Source organism: Trachypithecus francoisi, unplaced genomic scaffold (assembly GCF_009764315.1).
Source record: "Trachypithecus francoisi isolate TF-2019V2 unplaced genomic scaffold, Tfra_2.0 Lachesis_group3, whole genome shotgun sequence".
Classification (NCBI taxonomy): Eukaryota; Metazoa; Chordata; class Mammalia; order Primates; family Cercopithecidae; genus Trachypithecus; species Trachypithecus francoisi.
The window spans coordinates 147,597,007-147,609,616 of NW_022681468.1; the positions used below are offsets into that span (position 1 = coordinate 147,597,007).

A 12,610-nucleotide genomic window follows, 5' to 3' on the forward strand; every position below is an offset into this window, starting at 1 on the left:
TTCCACTGTTAAGAATCCAACATATGTTTGTGCTTTGGGGGTTGCAGGGTGTGTGGGTTTATTATTATGGATGTTTATTTTTAACAGTTAAGTTCTGCCTACTTTATGCAACATTCCTTAATATTTTGGAAAGTCAGTATTGCTTTCTAGTTGTGTCTTTTAAGAGTGAGGGGTTTTGGCCGGGCACGGTGGCTCAAGCCTGTAATCCCAGCACTTTGGGAGGCCGAGACGGGCGGATCACGAGGTCAGGAGATCGAGACCATCCTGGCTAATACGGTGAAACCCCATCTCTACTAAAAAATACAAAAAAAAACTAGCCGGGCGAGGTGGCGGGCGCCTGTAGTCCCAGCTACTCGGGAGGCTGAGGCAGGAGAATGGCGTAAACCCGGGAGGCGGAGCTTGCAGTGAGCTGAGATCCGGCCACTGCACTCCAGCCTGGGCGACAGAGCGAGACTCCGTCTCAAAAAAAAAAAAAAGAAAAAAGAGTGAGGGGTTTTGATAGATAGTTTGAGCATTAGACAAATTCTCTGCATTTTAGAAGTAAGGATAAAATCAGGAATTTTATTTTAAAATACCTTTTGGGGATTATACTAAAGTCCCTAGTTGAAAGATGTCCCTGGTACTGCAGTATTCAGTTTAGCATTCTGTGAGTTTTTAGAGAGAAAAGTAGGCTAAGATATTTTCTGTAGTTTTAGAGAGTTTTAAGGCAAAAAATATTTTTTTCTTTTTTCTTTTTTTTTTTTTTTTGAGACCAAGTCTCACTCTGTTACCCAGGTTGGAGTGCAGTGGAGTGATCTCGGTTCACTGCAGCCTCCACCTCTGAGGTTTAAGTGAGTCTCCTGCCTCAGCCTCCTGAGTAGCTGGGATTACAGGCACGCACCACCGTGCCCGACTGATTTTTGTATTTTAAGTAGAGACGGGGTTTCACCGTATTGGCCAAGCTGGTCTCGAACTCCTGACCTTGTGATCCACCCACCTCAGCCTCCCAAAGTGCTGGGATTACAGGCTTCAGCCACTGCGCCCGGCCAACAAAAAGATTTTCTAACTGGAAAATTGAGTTGATTGGAATGTTTATAGTGTAAAGGAGATATTGTAGATTTGTTACAGTCCTCAGACTGTTCTCATGCTGCCCATTGTGATAGATTTATATAATTAACTTCTTTGTGTGTTGCTTTGAGAAACAGCTTGTTATTAAAGTTCAGTTGGAATGAGCTACCATCAATTTAATTGCTTGAGAGAAAAGTATCAGTATCCCTGGTAAACTGGAGAAAGTTGAGGATTACTCTTTTTTCTTTCTTTTTTTTTTTTTTGAGATGGAGTCTCACTCTGTTGCCCAGGCTGGAGTGCAGTGGCGCGATCTCGGCTCATACAACCTCCGCCTCCCGGGTTCAAGTGATTCTCCTGCCTCAGCCTCCCGAGTAGCTGGGATTACAGGTGCCACCACCACACCCGGCTAATTTTTGTATTTTTAGTAGAGATGGGGTTTTACCAGGTTGGCCAGGGTGGTCTCAAACTCCTGACCTCAAGTGATCCGCCTGCCTTGGCCTCCCAAAGTGCTGGGATTACAGGCATGAGCCACCGCGCCCGGCCGAAGATTATTCTTTAAGTGTATAAATGTAGTAAGTGCAGTTGAAAACCCTCAGTAAAAGTAATGTATCTAAGTACCTGTGGAATTATAATATTGATATTCTGGGTAATCAGGTTTTTTTTTTTTTTTTTTTTTTTTTTTTTTGAGACGGAGTCTTCCTCTGCCCCCAGGCTGGAGTGCAGTGGCCGGATCTCAGCCCACTGCAAGCTCCGCCTCCCGGGTTTATGCCATTCTCCTGCCTCAGCCTCCCGAGTAGCTGGGACTACAGGCGCCCGCCACCTCGCCCGACTAGTTTTTTGTATTTTTAAGTAGAGATGGGGTTTCACCGTATTAGCCAGGATGGTCTCGATCTCCTGACCTCGTGATCCGCCCGTCTCGGCCTCCCAAAGTGCTGGGATTACAGGCTTGAGCCACCGCGCCCGGCCGGTAATCAGGTATTGATATTTTTAGGTAACCTGGTCAGAGCACATTAAAATGAATCTTAAAAATGTCAGTATTTGAGGTTACAAAGTCAAAAAAAACAGTGAAAACTTGCAAATTTTCTCAGTTTTTCTGAGCTCTTCTCCATGATCCTTACAAAATAAGGAACGGTGTTTTTTTTTAAACTTACTAGGCGATGTTTGAGTGTTTAGACTTTGTCGCCCTAGATAAGAGTGACTATGCTAAGTATTTACTAGAAGATAGTTTCTGTTACAGGTCACCTGAATATTCATTTAAAAAAAAAAAAAAAAAAAGAAAACACCTTACCAAAAAACAGCATGCCTAGAATTTAGCTGTTTTTTGGTAAGGTTTTTTTTTCTTCTTCTTCTTCTTTTTTTCTTTTGAGATGGAGTCTCGCTCTGTCGCTCAGGGTGGAGTGCAGTGGTGTAATCTCGGCTCACTGCAACCTTTGCCTCTCGGGTTCAAGCGATTCTCCTGTCTCAGCCTCCCGAATAGCTGGGAATACATGCGCACGCCACCACACCAGGCTAATTTTTGTATTTTTAGTAGAGATGGGGTTTTACCATTTTGGTCAGGCTGGTCTCAAACTCCTGACCTCATGATCCACCCGCCTCGGCCTCCCCAAGTGCTGGGATTACAGGCGTGAGCCACCAAGCCCGGCCTTTTTTTTTTTTTCTTGAATGAATATTCAGGTGATCTGTAACAGTAACTGTCTTCTAGTAAACGAAGTGCCCAGGTTTGAGGGTCTCTTCTGGTTGATTGATGTAAATTCTGCCTATGTCTAGTTAGGTATTTGTGAGGGAAAGATGGAACAGAGGTGCACGCGTGTGTATGTGTTTCTGTCTGGACAAAGACGGCATGTCTTTTTGGGTTGTTGGGTTTTTTTTAATAGATTGGCATAGGAAGTGCAAAAATATAACTAGTCTAAATCCAAGACACGTGATACAGAGTTAAGCCAATTTGGATTGTTGAATGGATACTGCTGTCTTGTAACTATGGTGTTCAGATGTTTCTCATAAATGACTGCGTAGTCAGCTGACCCAGTCAAGGGATTTCCAGAAGCTAAAAAGCAGTTAAATTATTGATCTGCTACAGCTCTGGACACTGATTCAAGACTTTGGCTTCTGAAGACTGGCTAAGTGAGATTTGCCATGAAGTATGTAAAGTAAAAAAACAAAACAAAGCAAAAAAGTCTGCCTAGTTTAACTAAAAACCTGGTTTTGCATCTCTCTGAACTGTAGCATTTTCTGAAACTTGAGAAAACACATTTGCTTGGCACAGCTGTTAACTTCCTACAACTGAAATGCTTTCCATTCCCTTTAAAATAAGCCCTTCTGAAGCAGAATGTAGATCACATGTATCATCCAGACCAAAAAAGTTTGCCTGGACTACTCCTGGGTCCGGAATCCTCACATTCCAGGCAGAGCTCCAGCTGTTCCGATTTAGTTACCCACTTGGGATTGGCTGCGCCACCTACTCTTGTTTCCACCCCTTAACTTTCACTGGAAGAAAGCTCTAGACTGAAGATTAAATGTAAGCGCTGTCACCAGGCCTTCTGAGTGCAGCTGGCACCATGGGTGTGCTCCAGAGCAACTTCTGCTTGCTCTGAGCCCCCTGCCCTGCCTCCCCTTTCACCATGTTTCCTCTGACAAGATTTTAAGTACAGCAATTCAAGAAGATTTCTCCTCCTAAACGACATTTATCTGAAGTGTATTGCCTCTTGATTGCTGGAAAAGAATCTTAAACTCATTTCAAAAGTAACTTATAAACAAACTTACTAAAAGTGATGAAAGGAGCATTGAAATTAATTAGCACTAATTTTTCACTGTGCCAAAGTGTGCAGTGTCCTTCAGAGGAAACGATAGCGGATCTGGTGAGTGTGCCATGCCAGTGGGGAGAATTGAATGTCCCTCATCTCCCTCTTTCCCTAGGGACATTAGTCATGAGTGCCGAGTGTGCGGGGTCACAGAAGTGGGTCTTTCTGCATATGCAAAGCACATTTCTGGCCAGTTGCACAAAGATAACGTTGATGCCCAGGAAAGAGAAGATGATGGAAAAGGAGAGGAAGAGGAAGAAGATTATTTTGACAAGGAACTCATTCAGTTAATAAAGCAAAGGAAAGAACAAAGTCGGTAAGTAATTGATTTTTTAAAAAGCCTATCTATAACAGAACACAGCAGAGAATACATTTTATATCTTTGTACTGTTCAGCCCATAGCATTTAAACTTAGGTATAAAGTTTAGCTGGAGGTTGTTGTCTTATTAATCAAAGGGCAGTGGAATGCTTTCCTGAACTACTGTAATATTTTCTTAAAAAAGCAAACTCAGTATTGTTCCTACGTAAGCTGTAGCCACATGTCTGAAATTTTTGCCATGTTGGTAATTATGTTGAGAATGGTTTTGTTGGTATCCAAATCTTTTTTTTTTTTAAGATGGAGTCTCACTCTGTCATCCACCCAGGCTGGAGTGCAGTGGTGTGATCTTGGTTCACTGTAACCTCTGCCTCCTGGGTTCAAGCAATTCTCCTGCTTCAGCCTCCTGAGTAGCTGGGATTACAGATGCCCGCCACCACGCCTGTCTAATTTTTTTTGTATTTTTAGTAGAGATGGGGTTTCACCCCATTAGCCAGGCTGGTCTCAAACTCCTGACCTCAAGCAATCTGCCTGCCTCAGCCTCCCAAAGTGCTGGGATTACAGGCGTGAGCCACCGTACCTGGCCAGTATCCAAATCTTTTGAATACCAATAAGTTTTTATTTGGTGTTTAAATTTTCTAGTGGAAAAGTGTTAGAATATAAGCTTCATTGTATAAATTATATAGTACATAGTATAGTCTTATTGCCAAAATAACATTTCTTAGGAAAATGTTTTTTGACTAGTGTGAATTAACGTGGTGCGTCGGCCAAATGTGATTTATCTTTTTGTCTTTGAATCCCCAGTGACTACCACAGTGCTTTATTGAGTAAATTTTTTTGATAGTGTCAAGATCATTTAAGCAATATAAATTTTCTAATTTGTACTGCATAATTTCATACCTACATTTATACATTCAGGTATTAGGCATTTATGTTTTCACCTTACTGTTTTCTAGTCTAAAGAGTTTAATTATAAAATTTGTTAAAAAGAGTTTAATTAATGAGGTAGAAATTTTCAGATGTGAGGGGAAGAGAGAGAAGCACTTATGAGGTGGGATAATTTTTTAAGTCCCAGAATATGAAGAGAATCATTTCAGATTCTAAAATAAAAATTTAAAGCTTATTCTTGAATACTAGTTATACCTGGTCTGTACCTCCTTTTTAGTTAGAGGCTTGGCTATAAAAAGGAGGCTTTTACTCTGTGTGTTTAAAATTTTTTTGCCGGGAGGCACGGTGGCTCAGGCCTGTTGTCCTAGTGCACGAGGAGATGAGGCCAGGGCTACAAGACCAGCCTGGGCAACATAGGAAGCCCTTATATATGTAACCTTATATTTTTGCCGGGAGGCACGGTGGCTCAGGCCTGTTGTCCTGGTGCACGAGGAGATGAGGCCAGGGCTACAAGACCAGCCTGGGCAACATAGGAAGCCCTTATATATGTAACCAAAAAAAAAAAAGAAAATTAAAATTTAAAAAAAAGTTTTTTGAACAAGTCCTTGAAGGAGACTTTCTTAATCTTAAAATATCAATAAAGGGTGAGCATCCGTAATCCAAAATCTGAAAATGCACCAAAATCCAAAACTTCTGAGTGCCAATATGAGGCCATCAGTGGAAAATTCCACACCTCATTTCATTTTACAAAATTATTTAAAATATTACCTAAAATTATCTTCAGACTGTGTATAAAAGGTATATATGAAACATAAATGAATTTTATGTTTAGATTTGGGTCCCATTCCCATAATATCCCATTATGTATATGCAAAAATATTCCAAATCCAAAGCAATTTGAAATGCAAAACATTTCTGGTCCCAAGCACTTCAGATGAGGGACACTCAAACAACATGGTTGTTAAATCATTTAGTAGCTTAGTCCTTCAAATGACATTTTCGTTACTTTTAATATAGTTGCAGTTTACTTTCTCCTACTTTAGGCAGTTGAAGCCTCTGGGAGACTAACTTCTATTTTGTTCTTACATACTAGTGCCATTATTAGCTTTATCTGTGTAAATAATTAAACAGTAAGACAGAATAGATTAGATATTCATATCATAGTTACTATTTTTTGAGTCTTTTGATATGCCTCCTTGGTGACCTATTTATAAAATAATCTACTTCTTTTTTTTTTTTTGGAGACAGAGTATTGGTCTGTCACCCAGGCTTGAGTATAGTGGCACAATGACATCTCACTGCAGCCTCAACTTCCTAGGCTCCAACAGTCCTCCCACCTCAGCTTCCCAAGAAGCTGGGGCCACAGGCATGTGTTGCCACCATGCCTGGCTAATTTTTCTTTTAATTTTTAGTTTTGGTAGAGATGGGGTTTAGGCATGTTGCCCAGGCTGGCCTCGAACTTCTGGGCTCAAGTGATCCACCTGCCTTGGCCTCCCAAAGTGCTGAGATTACAGACATGAGCCACCACACCTGGCCAAAATCATCTACTTCTTCAGGAGTTGTTTTTTTCTTTTTTCCTTCACGATTTTTAACTTAGATTATTCTTTCTGGTCTGTGGGTTTAGCTGAATGCTCCTATCTTCTGAATCTAGCCAATTCATGAGATCTAGGAATTCTACTTCGTGAGTTATTTATCCCCCAGTTCTCCCATTTCTGATCCTATCAGTATAGCTGTGTCAGTGGTCTCCTTGGATGTCAAAAGTTTTTGCATAGAATCAAAACATAAAGGCAATTTGGTTAATGGTTATAAAAAAAATTCTGCTACTGTATGTAATAATACTTGTTACTTTCTAAATAGAGTCTCCTGTTTAGAAGTGATTGTAATTTATGTAACATTAGTGGATGTTTGAACTTCTAGATAGACTTTTAAATTCCATCTTGTGAAAAAGGAAGAAGTTCCAATTTGTGTCCAAAATATCATAGACATTAAAAGCCTTTAAAGCCAATTTAAGTCAGTACTGAGTTTAAGATTTTTAAGTCAAGGTCAGAGGAAGGAACTTAGATGTGGAAACTTTGTTTTGAGATGTTGATTCTATGAAGGCCTGTGGTTAGGAGTATAGACTGGCTGGAGTCAGACTGCCAAGGTTTAAATCTCTGCTCTGCTACTTTCTGGCTGTCTTATTCTACTCAAGTTATGTAACCTCTCTACTGCTCAATTTCTCATCTGAAAAGTAGGAATAATAAGAATACTTGCCATGCCTGTAATCCTAGCGTTTTGGGAGGCTGAGGCAGGCAGATCATGAGGTCAGGAGTTCAAGACCAGCCTGGCCAACGTGGTGAAACCCCGTCTCTACTAAAAATACAAAAATTAGCGAGGCATGGTGGTGGGCACCTGTAATCCCAGCTACTCAGGAGGCTGAGGCAGGAGAATCGCTTGAACTCGAGAGTTGGAGGTTGCAGTGAGCCGAGATCATGCCATTGCACTCCAGCCTAGGTGACAAAAAAAAAGAATACTTGCCTCAGGATTATAAAAACTAAAAGAGATAATCTGTGTAAGGTGCTTGGCATTAAATGCCTGACACTTAGGTACTCAGTAAATTTTAACTAGCAGTACTCAGTATTTTGAGCACTTAGCACGTGATAAGCACCATGCCCATGCACACCATAGGCAGTTTGTAGAAGAAAATAGTGTTTACACCTATTGCTGTGATGCTTACTGAAGTTTATTCATGTTTCTGTGGACTCCTCATCTAACATGAATACATGAAACAGCTGTAGTTTCTTTATAAAAACCTCTAGCTCATGAAGCTCCTTATAGCACATCTTATGGTTACTACTTGTTTGGTATATGCTATTTTCCTCCTGTTTGTGACTTTATTATCTCAGCTAGGCGCTAAGCCCTTCACAAACCAGAACTGTACATAAAAGTCTTCTTATACCACTAACGGTTATTGAATGGGTACTGGTCAAAGTGTTTATTAATAAAAATAACCATGGAAAGTATAATCTTATTTAAAATAGGTTAAGAAATGGGAGTTTTTCAGAAAGAACCTACAACTGGAAAAATCATGGTATTAAGGGCAGCTGAACATAAAATTGTATTAAATATGATAACTAGGCCAGGCACAGTGGCTCATGCCTGTACGCTTGTAATCCCAGCACTTTGGGAGGCTGCGGTGGGTGGATTACCTGAGGTCAGGAGTTTGAGATCAGCCTGGCCAACATGGTGAAACGCTGTCTCTACCAAAAATACAAAAATTAGCCAGGCATGGTGGCGCATGCCTGTAATCCCAGCTACTTGGGAGGCTGAGGCAGGAGAATTGCTTGAGCCTCGGAGACAAAGGTTGCAGTGAGCTGAGATTGTGCCACTGCACTCCAGCCTGGCCAACAGAGCAAGACTCTGTCTCAAAAAAAAAAAAAAAAAGATAACTATAGCTATAAAATATAGTTGTTCTTATTCCAAAAAAGCTGCATAATATAAAAATAATAATTGGATGATAGGGACAAAATCTCAGAACATGCCCAGAAAAACAAGACCAAGAAAGGGAGGAGAATATAAATGTGTCAGATTTTGTGCTTGTTTTTTGAGATAGTCTTGCTCTGTTGCCCAGGCTGGAGTGCAATGGTGCGATCTCAGCTCACTGCAACCTCCGCCTCCTGGGCTCAAGTAATTCTCATTCTTCAGCCTCCTGAATAGCTGGAGTTACAGGCGTGCGGCACTACGCATGGCTAATTTTTGTATTTTTAGTAGAGATGGGGTTTCTCCATGTTGGCCATGTTGGTCTTGAACTCCTGACCTCAAGTGATCTGCCCGCCTTGGCCTCCCAAAGTGGCTGGAATTATAGATGTGAGCCACCACACCTGGCCAAATGTACCAAATTTTTAATATTTCTGGGTGATAGGGGAGATGGTTGTAATTATTTGAAATTTAAATAATTTAAAATGTTTAATTTTTTTTTTTTTGAGACGGAGTCTCGCTCTGTCGCCCAGGCTGGAGTGCTGTGGCCGGATCTCGGCTCACTGCAAGCTCCGCCTCCCGGGTTCACGCCATTCTCCTGCCTCAGCCTCCCGAGCAGCTGGGACTACAGGCGCCCACCACCTCGCCCGGCTAGTTTTTTGTATTTTTTAGTAGAGACGGGGTTTCACCGTGTTAGCCAGGATGGTCTCGATCTCCTGACCTCGTGATCCACCCGACTCGGCCTCCCAAAGTGCTGGGATTACAGGCTTGAGCCACCGCGCCCGGCCAAAATGTTTAATTTTTAAGTTAATAAGTTGAGGAATATAAGTTTAAATATATCATTTAAAGATATGAAAACAACCACTATTAGATATGAAACTAGACTCGGTTACATATTCTAAGTAACGGGAGGAAAGTACAAGGGAAGTTTGGAGGGTTATGCCTTTCAAGGTAGCATAGGAATTCCTTTAAATTACTAATGAAAAACTGTTTTTCTTCCAGACAAGATGAACCTTCCAATAGCAACCAAGAAATAAACTCTGATGACAGACGACCCCAATGGAGACGAGAAGACCGAATTCCTTACCAAGACAGAGAGAGTTACAGTCAGCCTGCATGGCATCATCGTGGACCTCCACAGCGGGATTGGAAATGGGAAAAAGATGGCTTTAATAATACTAGGAAAAACAGCTTTCCACATTCTTTGAGGAATGGTGGTGGGCCAAGAGGACGTTCCGGGTGGCATAAGGGTGTTGCAGGAGGCTCCTCGACTTGGTTTCACAACCATAGTAATTCTGGAGGTGGTTGGCTTTCAAATAGCGGAACAGTAGATTGGAATCATAATGGTACAGGAAGGAATTCCAGTTGGCTTTCTGAAGGAACAGGTGGCTTTTCCAGTTGGCATATGAACAACAGTAACGGAAACTGGAAATCCAGTGTACGTAGTACAAATAATTGGAATTACAGTGGCCCTGGAGACAAATTTCAACCAGGCAGAAACAGAAATTCTAACTGTCCAATGGAAGACATGACTATGCTATGGAACAAGAAATCTAGTAAGTCAAACAAATACAGTCAGGACAGATATAATTGGCAGCGGCAAGAAAATGACAAACTTGGTACAGTTGCCACATACAGAGGTCCTTCTGAAGGATTTGCAAGTGATACATTTCCTTCAGAAGGCTTACTCGACTTCAATTTTGAGCAGCCGGAAAGCCAAACCACTAAACAAATAGACACTGCTACTTCCAAAGTTAGTGGAAAGAATGGCAGTGCGGCAAGGGAAAAGCCTCGTCGCTGGACGCCTTACCCTTCCCAGAAGACTCTGGATTTACAGTCGGGATTGAAAGACGTCACTGGTAACAAGTCAGAAATGATAGAGAAACCTCTCTTTGATTTTAGCTTGATAACTACAGGAATACAGGAGCCCCAAACTGATGAAACACATAATTCCCCAACACAGAAAACACAAAAAGAAATGCATACTGGATCTCTTAATCACAAGGCCTCTTCTGATTCTGCTGCTTCCTTCGAGGTGGTGAGACAGTGCTCCATTATAGAAAAGCCTGAACAAGAGCATGCCCCAAATAAAATGCCGTCATTGAAATCCCCACTCCTTCCATGTCCAGCCACTAAATCATTTCCTCAAAAGCAAGATCCAAAGAATACCTCAAAAAACACCAAAACAAATTTTTTTTCCTCTGGAGAACACTCAGATCCCTCGAACAAGCCCTCTGCAGAAGATAACCATGGTCCTTACATATCCAAACTGCGTAGTTCATGTCCTCATGTTTTAAAAGGGAATAAAAGTGCATTTGGCTCTCAAAAGCAATCTGGTGACAATTTAAATGATACATTACGAAAGGCCAAAGAGGTGCTACAGTGTCATGAGTCATTGCAAAATCCACTTCTTAGCACTTCTAAAAGGACCAGGAACTATGCAAAAGCAAGTAGAAATGTAGAAGAATCTGAAAAAGGGTCTTTGAAAATTGAGTTTCAAGTGCACGCACTAGAAGATGAAAGTGATGGAGAGACATCTGACACGGAAAAGCAGGGAACAAAAATTGGAACCCTAGGTTCTGCAACTACAGAATTGTTATCCGGCAGCACTCGTACTGCTGATGAGAAAGAGGACGATGACCGAATCCTGAAGACTTCTAGAGAACTATCCACTTCCCCATGTAATCCCACAGTTCACCAGAAAGAATCTGAATTACAAATGACATCTGCAGCCAGTCCCCACCCTGGCTTATTGCTAGACTTGAAAACCTCTCTAGAAGATGCACAGGTTGATGACTCTATTAAATCTCATGTATCTTATGAAACAGAAGGCTTTGAGAGTACTAGCTTGGATGCAGAGCTTCAAAAAAGTGACATCAGTCAGCCCTCGGGCCCTCTCCTGCCTGAACTAAGTAAGCTTGGCTTTCCTGCCTCACTGCAGAGGGATCTAACCCGGCACATTAGTTTGAAGAGCAAAACTGGAGTGCACCTTCCTGAGCCAAACCTCAATAGTGCCCGCCGCATTCGCAATATTAGCGGTCACCGAAAGAGTGAGACAGAGAAGGAGTCTGGGCTCAAGCCAACCCTACGGCAGATTCTAAATGCATCTCGGAGAAATGTCAACTGGGAACAGGTCATTCAGCAAGTAACCAAGAAAAAGCAAGAGCTGGGCAAAGGCTTACCCAGGTGTGTGCTGCTTTTCAGTGTCTTTTTTTTTTCCCCCTCGCTTTCTTTTAAAGTAACCCTTTGACCCTGATCAAGAGATTCTACGTGTTTCATTTAATTAAATGTTTGCCAACAATATCTGTTGTAGATGTCTTGATTTAATATCAAATAGTGACTGATACTCTATGACAGATGGAATAAAGTATTTCCTAGCAGAGAGTGCAGGTTAAAATGGAAGCACACCTACTTGAGAAACAAGATGGTGACGTAAGAAAAAAGTCATCACTTTGTAGGGGTAAAATCCATCACTTTATAGGGGTAGAAAACGACAATATAAAAATGTAGAGCTATAGATCTGTGTCTTTTTCTAAACCTTAATTTTGGAATGCGTGCTGTAACTTTTAAATAGAACTGTTCTCATTACCTTTTACTTGGAACCTACGAATAGTTAGCTTTTCTGTATGTACTCTGGGCATTGTATTTATTACTACAACATGCTTTCTCTTGAGCACTTGTGTAATATTGTGGCTCTTCATCTTATGTTGAGGTACTAGACTTTTCTGAATGGTGAAACAGTGTTCAACATAGGTTTGCTACTTGAAAGTCATAACTCTGCTGCTCAATGATACAGTTCTCCAGGCTTCAGGGGCATTTCCATACTTGTTGAAATAATGGATTTGTTTTCCCCCACTTTCTTTTTCCCACACCCTGTGAGTAGCACTTGAAATTATCAATATAAAGCACCCGTAAATGCTCAATAAAAGGTTTTTTTTTTTGTTTTGGTTTGGTTTGTTTGCTTTTAAAAATTGTATGTCATATGTATTATTATAGATTTAGAGCTCCATATGAAATAAAACTCACTTTTTACTCCCTCAAATATATTATTGTAGCCATATACAAACCTCTAATCTGGTACTTGTCACAACATAATATATTTATA

General features: G+C 41.1%; 1 protein-coding gene across 2 annotated transcripts in view; it reads left to right on the forward strand.

Annotated features, from left to right (window-relative positions):
- Nucleotides 1-12,610, forward strand: part of ZNF106 (zinc finger protein 106) — an 81,174-nt gene that overhangs the window by 32,852 nt on the left and 35,712 nt on the right. Inside the window, exons 4-5 of one of the 2 annotated variants that reach the window (XM_033190418.1) lie at nt 3,961-4,161; nt 9,508-11,691. The exons of the other annotated variant lie outside the window; for it this stretch is intronic. Of the exons in view, the coding sequence (XP_033046309.1) occupies nt 3,961-4,161; nt 9,508-11,691 (2,385 nt within the window). The remainder of the gene's footprint in view (nt 1-3,960; nt 4,162-9,507; nt 11,692-12,610) is intronic. 2 annotated transcript variants of the gene reach the window in all.